The sequence below is a fragment of the Adelges cooleyi genome, unplaced genomic scaffold (genome assembly GCF_023614345.1).
Source record: "Adelges cooleyi isolate 19-005CV unplaced genomic scaffold, UGA_ACOO_1.1 ACOO_flye_CR_arks_rails_tigmint_CR_PRNA_306, whole genome shotgun sequence".
NCBI lineage: Eukaryota > Metazoa > Arthropoda > Insecta > Hemiptera > Adelgidae > Adelges > Adelges cooleyi.
The window spans coordinates 2377263-2394923 of NW_026095977.1; the positions used below are offsets into that span (position 1 = coordinate 2377263).

Below are 17661 nucleotides of genomic sequence, written 5' to 3' on the forward strand. Positions count from 1 at the left end.
AAATATAATAATAATTATTTAGAAAATACTAATTTATATTGTACAATTTTTGTTAAGCATCTAAAATCAAAATAGCTTTTTCAATTTTGTCCATTGTGCCCAGCCTACGGTGTTACTTTTTTTACAAAAAAAATGCACATAATTATTATATGTCTTAGTTCTATAAAGTAGTTTATATATAAAGTGTGTACTATATCAATAAGTTGTGTGATTTGTAAAATTTATCCGAAAAAAAATATAATAAAATTAAAGACAAACACAATATGTTAGGTGCAATATGATTCTTTTAATATATAATATAATAGTCATAAATGTTTTACAAAGTGTGTTAAATGTATTATTTTCTATAATCTTAGGTTTGCTTAAAATTTTAACTGACTTACTACAAACACCGAATGTAATATTGTAAAAAAAAGCTAGGTATACTATAATATTATATATCTTATCTATGTTTAATTATATATATATATATAATAAAAAAAAAAAATGATTGCCATGATTAAAATAAATAGTGTGATTAAGTAAAGTTAATTTTGCTTGTTAGAAGAAAAAAAATGATTGCCATGATTAAAATAAATAGTGTGATTAAATAAAGTTAATTTTGCTTGTTAGAAGAAAAAAAATCGTGTGATGTTTAAGAAAAAAACAATCTTGTACTCTAATGTACTTTTAATTATTCAAATATTATAATAATAAAATATCTTTGTGTGCACTTATTTTGTTTTTTTTGTTTTTATATGACTTGCCTAACATCTATTCTTTAGCAGCAATATTGGAATATACGGGATTTACTTGTTGCGTACAACGGATGAATGTGGAACGCCTTGGTAGCTCTTTGAGCTTGTGAGCACCTGTGTAAGTGCACGCCGATCGAAGACCGCCCAGTATGTCTAAAAGAGTGTCGTTTACCTTGCCTCTGTACGGCACTTCCACGGCTTTTCCTTCGGCCGCTCTAATTAACATACATTTTAAAACATGAAGTAGGAGGTACCTTTCTAATGTAAATGACATAATTTTTTTTTTTTACTTAACCAAAATCAAAACTAGCCTATTCAAATAAGAAACTCTAAAATTTCAAAATCCCTTAGCTTAACTCTTTAAGTGCTTCCTTATTTTTTGAAAAATTTTAGTTTTTCATTTATAGTATTCTAACTGAAAAACTAATGGAACAATTTTACAGTTAAACTAAAATCTTCAAGCTGAAATATAACAAAATATATTTATCACTAATTTGATATTTTAAAAAATTATAATTGTTATCAAGTTAGAGACCATTTAAGTTGATAAAACTAATAACTTATAAAATAAAGTTTTATCACAAAATATAAAAAGAAGGATTTTCAAGTTTAAGATATTTTGGCTTAAAGAAACTTTTTTCAAAATTAAAACAATTTTATGGTTACCTGTACTCAGCTTTGCCGCCAGAGTGCTTTTTCATCGCTGTCAGCGAACTCATGCCGTAAAAAGATTTGCATTTGGTACCGTCGGACTTGATGGTCAGCTCACCGCCGCTTTCATCGTGCCCGGCCAGCATTCCCCCAAGCATTACATAATCGGCACCCGCACCGAATGCTTTGGCAACGTCACCGGGACAAACACATCCACCGTCCTTTCATTATAACACAATTTTTTAAAAAATTTTAGTTAAAATGATTAACCCATTAACGCCGGATTTTTTTTTTTAAATTATTTTTTGAATTAAAAAAAAAAAGAAAGAAATTTATGTATTTAAAAATTTTAAAAAATTGGATGTTGCCATATGGCAACGCTAGGCGCTAATAATGGATTAAACAAAATTTTAGTTATAAACACCGTCTAGCGCAAGCTATTAGTCCCATCAGAGAACATTGCTAAGTGTAAAACCCAATTTTTTATAATTTTAAAAATTAATTAATGTGTACATTTTTGTATTAATCAAAATATTTTATGCACAAAATTTGGATAAAATCATTATTTTTACAAGTGTGTAGCACTTCTTAGAAGAATTCCTTGTTGTTTTAATACTCAATGACCCGAAGTCCACGTTACAGTAATTTAATCTATACTGAATATAAATCTTACAGTAAAAAAAAAATATATATATTTTAGAGGGTAGGTAATTTTTCTTTTAAATCTCAAGTAGCAACACTCACATTTGATTTGTCTATTAATTGGAGCGATATAATTAAAATGATAACACCCGTTATCATTTCATTTTTTTAAAAGTTTTTAAGCGCATAAACGATGGGGTGAAGCAGATTAATGTTATTTAAATCTTAGCCCACACTTCTTTCTTAGCTTGTACGTTTTAAACGCTTAAGGTAAGTATTCAAAACTGGCTATCAACTAGTCGTTATATTATCATCCTACTTTTAATGGGAAAACAATACACAGTATGTTAATTAGTACCTACACTGTATGGTGCTATTTGACTTTAAACAATTACCATCTCCTGAACGAATATGTTTTGGTTGAATTATTATTATAATTTCTGGCAGTTTTTAAGCTTCTTTTTCTTGAAAAGTGAAAAATAATAAATCGAACTTTAAATAGAGTTCAAAAAACGTGTTTTGCTCATTTGTAATAAAAGTTCATATTTGTCAAAACTATACTTAAAAAGCCAGCATGCATCCTTTTTTCGAATCTAAGAGACTTTCCTATAATACAATACCCGGTTATGATAAATATAAAGATACAATATTAATCTTCTTTTTTTTTTTAAAAATATTTTTCGCTAAATTAATCATTCAATTACCGATTTTCTGATTATTTGTAATTCATTTTTTTTTTAGAAATAAATTAAAAATTTATTTTTTAATATTTGAATAGTAACCGAATTTCATAAAGCACTGATAATATAAAATGTTCAAAAAAAAAAAAAGTTACTTAACGAGTGGGGGGAAATATTGGCCATATTGAAAATAATAAATATCAACTGCGCAACGAGTAGAAAATGTAGCAAACAAATAACATTGTATTACGAATATGTCTTCACTTTCCAGTTTCCTTCCTTGGTCTCCACTTTTATCAGTCAGTTCTCTTATCAATCGTCCGATTTTCTTATCAATAACTTCCCCTATATCACCCGAGGCTTCGCATAATATTCCTTAAGCCAAATATTGAAATAACAAGCTGGTATTCTATTAAATGAAAACGATACGTACGGAAATGATGTGGCCTTGTAGACCGTGTGCAGCATCAGCACATTCGATCACGGCGCTCAGCTGCGGATATCCTACTCCGGTCTTGATGCGTGTAGTGCACACCGATCCAGGACCTATCCCGACTTTGATAATATCGGCGCCGGACAATATCAGTTCTTCCACCATTTCGCCGGTGACCACGTTGCCTGCCTGTGTATCGACAAAATGTATTTAAAAATAAAAATAAAAAAACACTAATATAGATCACTTTAGCCCATCTCCAATTTTGATTTTTTTTCAGACTAAAGAAAAGCTTTTTTTTAAAACAATTATCTCAACCGTTCACAAGATCGGATGCGCTTTCAAAGAAATCAAAATGTTTCTTTTGCTCTTAATTGTTGTGCGTAGTTTAGTTTAATAACCTTGAAACCGTTTTGGGGAAGATTGAAGCTAATCGCATGATTTCATAAATTATAGTTTTCATCAAATTTTATAATTGGTCACTTGTCATTTTTTTATTCTAATTTGGAACCCAATTTTGTTATATTTTTATTACACTGAATACATTTGCCGATCAGTTAATAGAAATAATCATTATGTTGTACAATATTTATTAACAAGTTGACTGGCTTTTGTATCATACTCGACTCTTATATAGCTTGCCAGTCAACTTGTTAAGGATAAAACGCTTATTTTTTTCTTAAAATTAGAGCAATTTTGAAGTTAGCATAGTTCACCAATTCAAAGTTTCCCTAAAACCGCCTAAAAAACTGACATGGCCAATAATTTTTTTTATTATAACACATTTTTTTATGTACCTATTTACAAAAATCGAATTAGATTTTTTTATCACTGGGAAAATGCAAAAAGAAAAATTGGTGAATTTTTTTTTACTTAATAAATTTGTATCACAGTAGCTCATAGAATCAAACCTTAAGCATTAGTAAAAATATAGTGGTTTAATTTTTGAGGGTGATACGTGTTGGAAACTGTTAAAATTTGCTGATAAATTCCTAGATTTGCAACTATTAATATTATAAGAACTTTATAGTTAATTTAAAAAAAACATAATGACTTTTTATTCATCCCGTTAAAAAAGATCTGATTCGATTTTTGTAAATAGCTAAATAACCAGAAAATGTGTATGTTGTTTTAACAGACTAAAATTGTTTTAAGCAATAAAAAATGGCTATTCCTATAAAAAAAAAGTGACTAGATCTAGAAAAAAATTAGTTTATGTTAAACATTCCAAATCTACCATCAGTCTAATTTTCGGATCTTATGCGCCCTAAAAACTCACTTAAAAATCGAATTTTAAGTTTTTCTTTAATTAGTTTTTGACTTTATCCATCTAAGTTCTACCTCTTTTGATTGAAAGGGTTAGGTTAGGGAAAATAATGTTAAAAATAATGACACATTAACCGACCAATATCTATGGTTCAGACTTCGGTTGACCCAATTAACCAATGTATAATGTAAGTCAACAATAACTTGCGAGTCCAATAAACGGTGACTGTACTGTATTATATAGTATTGTAAGCTTTATAGACATTAAATGGATTTTAATAAATGTACTCTATATTAAAATTTACCCCGAGACAGACTGGCCAATCGTGTATTAAATGAATTGAGAGGGTAAATGGATGAAGGTGTTGACTGACATTTTTTTGTAAAATAATTTTTAGTTTGAATTACATGAAAGTGTTAGGTTATAATATTACACACTTTAGCAAAATATTATTTAACAGTTGAACTTAAAAATTCCAAGCATATGACTAAAACGTTGCCTCCTGAACAGTTTTGAAATTGTGTCAGTTAACACCTTTAACCATTTCCAGATGGAAAATATTAGATGAACTTCTTGTTGAATCTTTTCCAACAATTGTGTGTTTGGCAGAAGTCAGAGACAGACCGTCACTGACTTCTGTGAAAGTGAAATTTTCAAATCTGAAATAATATTGTCTTCTCTCACAATAATCGTATGTTGTGGATAAGTGTTTCGGGTCTTCCGTACAATGTCCACAAACTGCTGTGTGTAGCCGTTGGCAACGTCCAAGCATATGAACGACACGCCGGGAACAGCAGCCAAAATTTTGCCCAATTTTTGAAAATCGGCCTCGCTTATGCCACAACTGACGGCGACATGATCCAGAATTGTCGGATTTTCATTGGCGAACACCAGCCACTCGTCCACCTCGTAATACTTATGGATAGTAGTGAATACGCCATGCTTAACCGAAAAAAATACAAATTAATTCATTTAAGAGTTGTTCAAAGCTAATAAAGAAAATGGCCATCACAGGGGAAGGTCCAAAAATGAAAATTGTAATCACAACACAACTCGTTACAAAATTATCAATTTAATGTAGGTATTTTACAAAAAAAAAAAAATATATATTATTTTATAAAAAGAGAGTAATATTTTTAAAACACTGAACCACCTTTCAAGACAAAGACTGTGTTTAAAATGGCTATCAATTTGGTTGACAACATTTAAAAATGTTTGCAGTCTAGGATGAAATCGCATTGACTTTTGAGACTACTTTAACACTAAATAACATGTTGACAAAATTGTACAACATTGGGTCGCAACAGTTTTGTAAAATATTTGAGTTACCTATACTAGTGTTTTAATACTTTAGTCAGTATATACCTATCTAATATTTTTTTACAATACGTATTTTTATTTAAAGCATTTTAATTGCATTTTTTGCCCATGCAGCGAAATAAATTGCAATATGTTTTTTTAACATATCAAAAATCATTTTTGCCCGCTTATAAAATGATTCACATCCACATTTGGGTTGTATTTTCTAAATATATTTATAATTAATGTATAGGTACATAGTTCTTATACGTATATTCAAGTTATTATGGTACAAAAATAATTTTGATTCAGGTCAAATATATTTTTATTTAAAAATTGTTTATGAGTACAAAGTTATATAAAACTATATAGATTTCCCTGACAATTTGTCTTAACATTTTAACGTAATAATGATTCAGGGAAACGTGGTTTTCCTCTAAAACCAAGATAGTTATCTCTCTTAGCAATATCTTGTTGTTATTTAACTGTTTTTTTTTTTTTTTTAATATTTGTTTCAGGAATTAAAATTTGTCTCGTTATCCAAATAAAAATTATAATATATAATTTATTTGGAAAAAAAATATATACACCTAATTATGTTTTTTATATTAAATATATTTTCACATATTAGGCAGACATGTTTTTATTCCGGGACTTAAATCGATTCTGTGTTAATTGGAATTTTAATGCTTTTTTGTATACCTACACGTGACAAAACGTATACTGGATGTTTCACAAAGATATAAACTTTTGTTCTAGTGAATATTTTTTAGTTTTTTTTTTTTTTTAAACAAATTTATACTCATTTGCTCTATAAACACCACGGCTTTTATCCAACTGTCTTACAAAAAAAAATTATTAATTAACAACTATTATTTAAATTATTCAAATAGTCAAATAGGTGGCAAGTACATATGGCAGCCGACACATGTGTTCTGTTGCCGATTCGGCGACGATGGGAAATCTTCGGCAGTGTCGTCCCAAAGTACCAGTGGGTACGAATCATCTTCGTTGTTGGCTTCGAAGAAATCGCCGGACAAATGTTCAGCAGACCGGACCGATTCGCATTGAAGCGCCGAACGAGGTAAGTGCAATTGTATCGGAAACAGCGGTGCCCCGTCACATGGTTCGCCGTGTACCTTTGAAGCCGCCATATGGCGTATACTGCGGTTGAACTTTGCCATTTCGGATGCAATTGTGCGCAAATGGCCGGCGATTTTGTGCACGTGATTGTTTTCAATCAGTTCGATTTTGGCCAGCACGTCCTTTCGCAGCTCCAAAAACCGCTTGCGGGCCATCTGCTGGCATCTCAACACCAGCCTGTACTCGTAGTTGCCGGTCTCCAACCGGCACAGCGGCTGGTCGGCCAACCGGTAGGCGTTTTCTTCGTCGTACAGCTCTTTGACTTTCAGACAGTAGGCCAGGTACTCGAACTTGGCGTCGGCGTACTTGCGTATCGTCTGCCTGGTGTCGGGAATGGCTTTTTGCATACACGCGTCGAACGAATGCACGGCGGGTTTGAGCACTTGGACCGCAGCCACGCCGTGCCGGTCCATTCGCCTGTGGTAGGCCGCGAACCGTGTCAGCACTCGACGCGCCTGCTGTTGGGGTTCCCGGTCGGCGATTTCGGCAAAGGCGTCGCCGAATTGGCCGCAACACCGCGCTAGGTCGAACAACAGACGCAGCCAGCAGTCCGTGCGGTCCAACAGGCACCGGTAGAACTGTTCGATGTGGTCCAGCTGCTGTTGCCGTTTGACCACGTCGTCGTTGACCAGCACGGCGCGGGTGATGCCCCAATAGTCGGCTTTGGCGGACGACACGCGTTCCACCAGCCGGTGTTTGACCTTCTTGAGTATGATGTCCAACGTTTTGCCCTGTCGGCTGTCCGCGTGCAATTTACTGTACCTGAACACCACTGGGTCCGCGCTCGACCGGATCATTTCCGCCACTTGCTGTCTCGTACAGCCGCGCACGCGCGCGTTGTTGACGGCCAACAGTTCGTCGCCGCTCTCCAGCGAACCGTCGACGGCGGCCGGCGACTTGTCGGTGACCTGTTTGACGTACACACACGAACATTGCGGCAGACCGCCGCCAATCACTATGCCGACCAACTTGGTTTTGGCGTCTTTCACAATGGCCACGACGCGCGGAGCGACTTTCGTGTCACACTTGCCCTCGTCCAAATCGCTGTCGCCCAAATCATCTTCAAGCCATTGAACGGCTACTTTTTTTTTTGTTGTACTCGACATCAGCGTTCCGTTTCCGGGTAATAGGCGCACGACTGTATATAGAATATTATGTAACAATTGTGTAGGTATGACAGGGGGAGATGGTAAACTGCGGCAAAAAAAATTTAAACATTATACAAACTGCGACAAAAATGATAAGGCGCATTCTACAAACTGCGACAATTTATTTTATATACCTACTATATAGTATATAATATACTTATATTAGCTATGTACAATAATACATACTGATACGGTAACATATACTCGTGTAGTACAATTCTGCGATTATTTAACAGAAACTTATATGGAAGGTATATTGCCTCCTTTTTTGTGGGCATCATCATTAGAAGTTTTAACAAATAATGTAAGTGAATCTTTCCCTTCAAAATTTAATGCATATTTTTATCATCATTATCATCCGTCACTATATACATTTATACATGTTCTACAATATATTCAAGTTGATACATACATAAAAGTTAGGAGTGCAGAAGAAGGTATAATACAACAACGAAATAAAATTACTACTCAAAAATACAAATTTATAAACGAACAACAAAAAAAAAAAAAAATGTATTATTATTTCAATTTTGTATTTTCTTAGACAGTATTATATTACAGTAGTCTATAAAACTTATTACTATTATTAGATGTACAATTTAATGTTAGTTAAATAATAATATTTTTCAATTTAATATGTATTTTAAAATTGTTTTTTAATTTTAATTTTTACACCTTTACTTCTATTGACTATGTGCACACCATAGACCTATAATAATATATGGTACAAGATAGCATTCTTATCGGTTTTCGGTATGTATTATAGACTATAGTATATTATATACTATATAGTAGGTATATAAAATAAATTGTCGCAGTTTGTAGAATGTACCTTATCATCTTTGTCGCAGTTTGTATAATGTTTAAATTTTTTTTTGGCGCAGTTTACATACAGCCATGACAGGGACCCGTTTAAAGGATCGCACCTCAAATTTAAAAAAAAAGAGACACGGGGAAATAATAAAAATAAATAAATAATTTAACACAACATTTGGTCCGTGGTACTGGGCGTAAGCCCATTTATTAAATGATCTCCACGAACACGAGAGTAAAAAAAATGAAAATAAAATATATATTGTTGGGAAATGGGACGGAGGTGTGGGACAAGGGGGCGGAAGCGTGATTCCGCGGGCGAGGCGAAAACCGAACAGACCGGGCAATCGGCGTTAGCCGCCGGTCGATCCGTCCGGGTGGACGGACTTTGACACTGGTCGCACAGGTGGACGATGTTCGTCCACCGGTTATCGCATGACCAAGTCGACGGTGCCGTGTCAGGTATTTATTCATAATTTTGATTTTCGACAGTGTTTAAAAAATTGTTTTAATTCCTACTATTTTTTTATTGCTTTGTGCGCTCACATCCACATTTGGGTAGTATTTTTTAAATTTGTTTTGCTAATGTATTCCTTACAACACCGGGAATTATATTTATGGATCGACGAACTAACTGCAATTTTGTAATGTTTCTTTTTGAAAACTGTTTCCCTCCCGTCCTAAATTTTAAACTTTGACCTATTCACTTATGTATGAATCAATATGAATCATCTTGCAATGAGCGTGGTCCGCGGAGAAACCTATCAAGCCAACTAATGTAAATTTTTCTTACTGTGATACTAGAAAATGTACCGATTGGTTCTTAGCACGTTGTTCGGACCGATCCTTCAATTAATATTTGTACAGTAAAGTCAGAAAAGCTAAATTCCCGGTTTCAAAATGTATTTTAAATAAACCAAAATTTCATAAATAATTTGTAAACGCTTATTGTAACCTGTGTTACTCTTATGTTTAGTTTGTTTACTGTTTAGAAACCTAAATAAATAATATATCTTAATTTACTTACAAGTCTCCTCTGAACTTTAAATTGATAATTGACTTTAAATAATATACATCATTCAATTAAAAAAAAAAACAAAATGGATAGCAAAATATATTATAGATAACAAAATGTAAGGACAAATGATTATTGATTATCGATATTCACCTTGGCAACCGCTGAAACACATAGATCGGCAGCAGGCAAATAGCCAGAAAATATTCTCTAGGTGGGCCCTTCTTCCCGACATTTTTTATATTATAAAAAAAGGAGTTATCAGCATATCATTACTACAAACATACAGGGCCGGTGCTAAGAAATATGCAAGGGGGGGTGACAAAATGAAACTGCCGACTTTAAAATTTGAATTGCCAACTAAAATATTTGGGTACTTTCGTAAATATTTTATGACATTTTGTGACTTGATTTTTTTGGTTTTTAAAATGTTTTTGGAGCATAGAAATATTTAGGCAGCTAACAAATTTATTTATTACTACATTTTCAATTCTCAGTCACCAATACTAAAACAATTTGAGCCCTACTTTAAAAGCATTATTTTAAAAATGTTTGAATTTATTTAACATAATTATAACGTATTGCAGTTGAAACTGCAATTTAACCGAGATATAATACAAATAGCCTTATTTTAAATAATTTTATAAAAAATAATGAAACTGTATTCAAAATTATTATTAAAGTCTTTGAAATAAAAACAAACGTGTATTTTTTTATGAGTTATTATCTAAATACAATTTTATTTTTATTTTAGTTAGGTACACTATTTAAAAATAATGCTCATGTCTGCTCCCTGCTCGCTATATATATAGTATAGTAGGATATTATAGTAGGTAATATCCCACCGCAACGATAGTAATAAAGAAGAAACAAGACATAGTGAAGTAGTACCAAGGAACTCTCATAGGCCTTAAAAATCTGATATATATATTAGATATATAATCTCATATATATATATTAGATTACACACATTTATAACCAATACTTATTATTTTACACGCGCACACGGCACAAGCAAAAATAAACCGCTAACTATTTGCCTGCAGACTTAATACTATGGGTTATGTGATATGTCTAAAACAGAAGAGTAGGTTTTTTTTTTATAGTAGGGAATTTTTTAGAATTTCAAAACTAAAATAAAAATATATACTTATAGAGGGATAGAATGTTTGTTTACAATAGACCAATAGGTCCCATGACCGAACATCGTTTGATATAATAATATACACCACAACTATTATAAACAAATAATAATACTTCTGCTAAAATCGGGAATTACCGAAAATGCATTGTTTTTTTTTTACTAAAAACTAAAATTATATTTTCGTATGGTCGTCCGTATGCCGACTATTCACTATTCGTCGCTAGATTCCAATAAAAATTATGTACCTACCTACTTTTATAAAATAAAAATAATAAATATGTTATTTGTATAATTTTATGGGGGATATAATATTTACCGACTTTTTGTTCGGAATGTGCCGACTAGGTATACTTGAGTTTCCCGAGTGGGGAGGTGTCAAACCCCCCCCCCACACCCCTCTAAGTCCGGCCCTGCAAACATATAATCTAATAATACCATATTTTATCATTTTGCCAAAAAGTGTAATTAAAAAAACACCATAAAATACATAAACAATTAAATGATAAATTTATAAATAAAATCAAATACAAATGCTTTAATAACATTGAACATTCATTATTTTTAAATTCACCTTTTAAAAATGTTAATAGGTAATACATTACAATATTACAGCAGTCAATAAAATCCAAACATCCAATATGTAGATGCGATATTGTAAATAAAATACAATCATCATAATTAATGTTTTCATATAAAAGTATTTTTATGTTTTATTGAGAACCTATTCATATAAATTCATCCAAACTTTAAGCAATTTTTTTTTTTAAACACTTGACAAAATGACCAGTCGGTCATTTGATATACGGTTTCTCATATAGTTTTTTAAGAAAAAAGTCCTTTAACATTGCTGCGCTGGATACTGGAATCAGGAATGTTTAGTAGTACTAAGATGGTTAATTTTTAAGTTTCATTAAATACAACGTTATATTTTTCAAGGAGATTAACCAGATTCATTAAGCTTTTATATTTTTATATTATTTAGGATTTCATATCCTTATCATATGGATAGACAAACAGGCTGATTGATACAACCGGAATAAGGTGTCTCAAACTTAATTTGTTTAGAAACCTAATTCCCTAAGGTTAATTGTGACAGATAGAATATTGATTTTGTTCGTTTTCTTTTGAGTTGCAATAGCCAATACATTTAAAATAAATCTACATTAATCGAAAACCAGTGCTGAATTCAGCAAAAACAAAAAAGTAGAATGAAAACTGAAATTTTAAATACATTTACAAAATACTTAAACGTTCCAAACACACTGAAAATACCACAAATGCTGGTTTTTTAGCTTTGGAGGTGGTTTAAAAAAAAACTAGGCGTGCTGTAGGAAATTTGAGCTCAGATACAGATACAACAAAAGATGAATTTTGGTCATTAAAAGTTTTTATTAGTAAAATGTAATTTAAAAAGAAAAATGATAATGTAAAATTACATACTTACAATAATTGTATTTTTATCTCTGTTAATTTAAAAAAAAAAAAAATTAATGTCCACGGTTTATATTATTAGTCGAATACACAATTGCCTTGTAGTTTTAAACTGTTAACTTTTATAGTTGTACATTTTGTAAACTGATGACTATATTATTTCTAAATTCTAACCTTATTCTGTACAAGAACTATTTTAGACACCGTACTCAATCTGCACATCTCTAAGCAAATAATATTATATTTTATAACAATATTATCCACTCATATGGTCTACCTTTATCTTTGAATTCATTCATCTAACAATTATTTAAGTCCTTGTCTACTTATAGTATTATACTAATACAAATAAAATTCTCACCTTTCCAAAAACAGCAGCCATCTCAAAAGTACCCACTGTGTCCATGTTTGACGCTATCAGAGGAATGCCTTGGTACGTACGCCTCGAATTCCGAAACATAATATGCCGGTACAGATCCACCTGAGTACAACCGAAATTTTTTTTGGATAAATCAAATGAGCATTTAGCAATGTTTGTACTGATATGAAAAAAAAATGTATTATAAGTGAAGTTGGTAGATGAGGTTTAAGGTAGTATACCGTTTTTTACTGTTATGAAACAAAAAAAAACATCCTGAGCATGTTTCAACAACTTATGCTATTACCAAAGTGTATTTAAAACTCCTTTTTATAGTTACTAATATAATAAGTGCAAAGTCTGTCCCTATAAGTATTGTAAAAAATAATATATTTACAATATTTAATATTACATAGCTGTACACATCTATTATAATAGATTAAATATATCTATAAAAATATATGAATATACCAAATACAGGACCCAATGGGTTATATATATTTTAAAATATTATTATTTTAAATAAAAAAATTGTACTAAAAAAAAAACTAGAAAAAGCCGTTAGGTCGATATTAAAATATAAAGTGATGTTTATAAATTAATGTTTATGACACTATATCTAAATTAAAAAGATTCCTTATCACGTTTTCTTTTATTTTTTTTTTATAAAATTTATTACTGTTGCAGTTATGCAATTACCTATGTTTATTAAAAAATATTTAGTTCTCTAAAACGTATTTTTTATATATTTTGATGTTTACTGTTAAGACTTGTAATTAAATTACAATTATAATTGTTAACAATTACAATATCAAAACAAATCAACTTTAAAATAACTAATAGCTAAAATAACAAAATATTTTATTGTAACAAATATCAGAGCGCGGTTATGATAGAAAAATAACTTCCAATAGGTAATCTTCGTTACTTAGTTGGTAAATAATATTAATAATTATAAATTTTATATTATAAGTAAGCTCAAGTTAAAGATATTAATTAAGATTTTACAAAAAAACCGCCAACTTTAAATAAATAAGTGGCGAAGCGTTCTCTCGACATTTAAAATTTTTAAGTGTATTAAATTTTTTACAGTTATTTTATTGCTATATAATTAAATACGTATTAAATTGTTGTAATGTATTTGTGTATAGTGTTTCGAAAATGTTTCAAAATATGTTTTTACATCACTAAAAAGTAAAATCCAGTTGATTCAATATAATCCAGGAAAACTCACCTCGGCCCGGGTCTTCAGCGTGCTTCTTTTGGGTCTGAGCAACACGTCTTTGAAGTCCAACTTGACTTCGTTGATGATGTTAGACATGACGACTACCTATATTAGATGCAACCGCGGTCAAACGCAACGACCGGACAACAGTACAATAATGACAACGATGACCGATGGACGACTGGCCGGTGGTCACCGATGACTGATGGGTTTGCCAGCAGATGCGTTTAGCCGTCAACGTCAACGGCAAACCAATCACACCCCAGAAAAGGCGGTCGGCACTCCCATTATGCAGCGGCAAGTGATCACAATATTCACACGAACAAACAAACGCGGTGTCGTCAAAAGACAGAAGACTTCTAAAATAATAATACTTAATATTATTGTATGTAAGTAAAACAACAACAACGCGTGATTAAAATGTATAATTTATTATTGTAGCGCGCTCGGCAGCTGGTACTCCGAGCATTTATAGGTTTTGCCATGAGTGTGCTGGGAAACTAAGGGTTCTAATGTCAATTTTTTCAAAAATGGTTTTAATTTATAAGAAAAGTTTGTTAGGGAATAATGTGCAATTTTCAAATTAAAATGATTTAAATTGGCATAGATACAGAAAAACTATATTTACTCCGATAATCTGATTAGTCCGATAACCATGAGACGTAGTTAACCCCTTTTGGTAGTCAATGGAATAGATAAACTAAAGGTGCCTTGTTGCCATTATTTTATTAACGACACAATAATATATTTTTTAAGTGTGTAATCAAAAGGTTCTAAACACCGTATATCTTAAAATGTATAACAGAAATTTCTATCCCGAGAACTTTTTTTTTCTCAACAAGAACATTTTATTTTTTTTTATTTTTCACAACTTGAATTAAAATTTTATTGACAAAAAATTAATCACTCATTATACATTATGACATTCTGGATTTAATGACATAAAAACGTGTTTTTATTTTTGTGTCTGTACCCGCGATAAGTCTCTGAACCGATTTCTTCGGTTCAGGCGCGGATTCAGGGGGGGGGGGTAGGTGCGGCCGCCCCCCCCCCGTTGGCTATATCATAGTATTTGCTATTTTAATTTTGGGGCAAAACTTTTGTTTTTTATTGTTCATAAATCAATTTTATGTAATATTACAAATAAAATCTCTATCAGAGTGAACGCAGACTAATATTCACACCGGCGGCCGAGGACTGCCATGTGTCTTCTTTTTTTTTGTCAAAAATAGGATCTGATTTTATATTGTTTGGTCTACAAATATTATCTTGTACCTATCGCTAGCTGCACAACCCGTGCCGTTCATATTGACCGCAGGGTTCAATACTTCAATAGGTCCTAATGTCTTATTGGATACGTTGTATATATATATATATATATATATATATACTTATAAATGCATTACTAAACCGCCCCTCCCGTTAACACAAGCTGGATCCGCGCCTGCTTCGGTTTCTTCTAAACCGCCGGACCAATTTCTTAAGTTAAACGCTTCGATGCGAATTCTTAATTCTACAACTTTATAATTATTTTTCGATATTTGAAAACTTTTCATTTATGTCATTGTACAATATTATAATATTACCAAATATTTATCCTTTTTTAGTATTTTCCAGAGCGTTATCGACTTTTAAAACGTTAACGGGAACGTATATGTTTAATAAACGTTTTGAAAATAGAAAAACATTGCTTAGACGATAACCAGTTTTATATATTTACTTTTAAATTGATTTAAGTTTAAAATTTAGAACAAGAAGAGTGCTTTTGATGAAATGCAAATAATACTACACTCCACTCTTCCTCCCGTATTAAATTTTAAACTTTAATAACTTAAAAAGCAAGTTTTCATAACTGGTTACTGACCAGTCAAAATTTTCAGAAATTTTTTCTACTTTCAAAAAGTTTACTCACCGAGTTCTCAGTCTGTGGTTTTTGGCGTTGATGATAAATAAAGTACGATATATCAAAGGGTTATCTATAGTAAAAAAATAATTATTATTAGTTACTATAATAGTTAAGTAAGTACTAGAGCAGTCTGGGGTTTTAGTGCGCGTTTTCTATTATTTGGTTTTAAAAGTGTGATAAACATTTTAATATGCTCTATAAACTTATAAAGATTGTTAATTTATGGACTAAACTTTTTTTTTATACCTTTAAATCATTATTTACAAATAATAAAAATTAGGAATTTTACCCCATGCATGGGGTAATACCACTTTATTTGATTTTAAAGCTTCTTTATCTTTAACATATTTATCATGAACAGGTCTAATTTCTCGAACTCTTTCCATCGATAGACATTTGACCACCGGCTTATCGATAATACAACATTTGGACGTTAACCATTGTATTAACTACTATTTCGTCTTTTTTCAAAGCTATTGTAGGGATGGGGTCCTTATTGACTGAGTGGTACTAAACATTGTCCATCACTATTACAAAGCTCTCTGTTAATCTGGGCAAAACTCCGTAAAACCAGTCATAAAATGTATCTCCATTAATTTTATCTTGGTAGTCTGCTGTGTGTTTTTTGGATTCAAAACACAGTAGACCACCCTCGACGAAACCCTCTGCTGAGCCTATATGTACAACAATCAACCGCTTGCCCTTGCCTGTTGGATTTTTTGGCGCTGTAGATAGATATCCTTTGTGGAATGCATCTCTATGCGATTTTATTGAATTGTCTAACCACACTCTACTACAACACTCGCCTGCATTCACCCACGTCTCGTCTAAGAAATAATAATGACAGACCAATAATTATACTGGCTATAAAATATATAATTATCAACAGAGTTTGGCACTTTTTATTCGACTAACGAATAACAACAAATTTGTTGGAATAATTTTGTTATTCGACCAAATCTAAGATGATTTATTCGAATCATTTTTTTAAAAAAATATTTCCTATACCTACAATATTAAAAAAAATGTACGTATGAGACCGTCGGTACAAATAAGTACCACATAAAAAATACTGTTGTGACCGACGGTACTTTACTTTACATCACTATATTTAAAAAACTAATGTAAATTTTTTTTTTATTCAAATTTATTATAGTTTAGAATATGTATTTAAACGAATTTAACGAAAAGAAATTTGGTGACAACTGACATTTGGTTTTTTCTTTGTTCGGGCAACCAAGGGGTAAAAGATGTCGACCATGTTAATTAATTTTCCGGTTAATTTGTATAACCTTCAAGGTACTATTTTTAATTTATATAATTTTTCATATAAAAATATAAAAAAGCGCTTCCAACATAACCTAGTAAAGTTGCCAAAGAACTAGTACATATTGAAATCGGACTATTGTAAATAGTCAACATTTTGTATGGCTTTTTGTCTAAAACGTCAAAAAACAGACCGCATACAATCCCCTCAATTAATCTTTTGAAAAACCCATAATATGAATAAGTCGTATCGAAAGCTTAAATCCACTAAGACAAAAAAATTAATGATTGTTTAACTCATTCAAATAAAGTCGCAATACATTTTTTTTAATTATGATAAAAATTTAAATAATTATCATAGAAAAAAAAATATTCAAAACTACTTGGAATAAAGAGAATTTATTCAGTTTTTTTATTTTAATAGTAATTGTTCGAATAAAAAAATTATTCGTCGGTCATTGGAATAAACAAAATTATTCGACGGTCATTCGAATAAAAAAATT

At 31.3% G+C, this 17661-nt stretch overlaps 1 protein-coding gene across 1 annotated transcript; it reads right to left on the minus strand.

Moving 5' to 3' along the window:
• Positions 1 to 735: 735 nt before the first annotated feature.
• LOC126839511 (GMP reductase 2-like) lies at positions 736 to 14107 on the minus strand. The gene is made up of 6 exons (XM_050574850.1): positions 13996 to 14107; positions 12765 to 12884; positions 5095 to 5352; positions 3144 to 3332; positions 1404 to 1609; positions 736 to 952 (listed from the first exon to the last, which is right to left on the minus strand). The coding sequence occupies exons 1-6, from the start codon at positions 14080 to 14082 to the stop codon at positions 754 to 756; spliced, it is 1059 nt and encodes a 352-aa protein (XP_050430807.1). The 5' UTR covers positions 14083 to 14107; the 3' UTR covers positions 736 to 753.
• Between the last annotated feature and the right edge of the window lie 3554 nt (positions 14108 to 17661).

Bases quoted from the DNA above. Each gene is read 5' to 3' on its own strand.
- LOC126839511 (XM_050574850.1), bottom strand. From the start codon at position 14,082: ATGTCTAACATCATCAACGAAGTCAAGTTGGACTTCAAAGACGTGTTG. The intron at 1,610-3,143 runs GTACGTATCGTT...TTATAATGAAAG, and splicing joins TACAAGGCCACATCATTTCC to GACGGTGGATGTGTTTGTCC. The intron at 953-1,403 runs GTAACCATAAAA...TATGTTAATTAG, and splicing joins GGCGGCAAAGCTGAGTACAG to AGCGGCCGAAGGAAAAGCCG.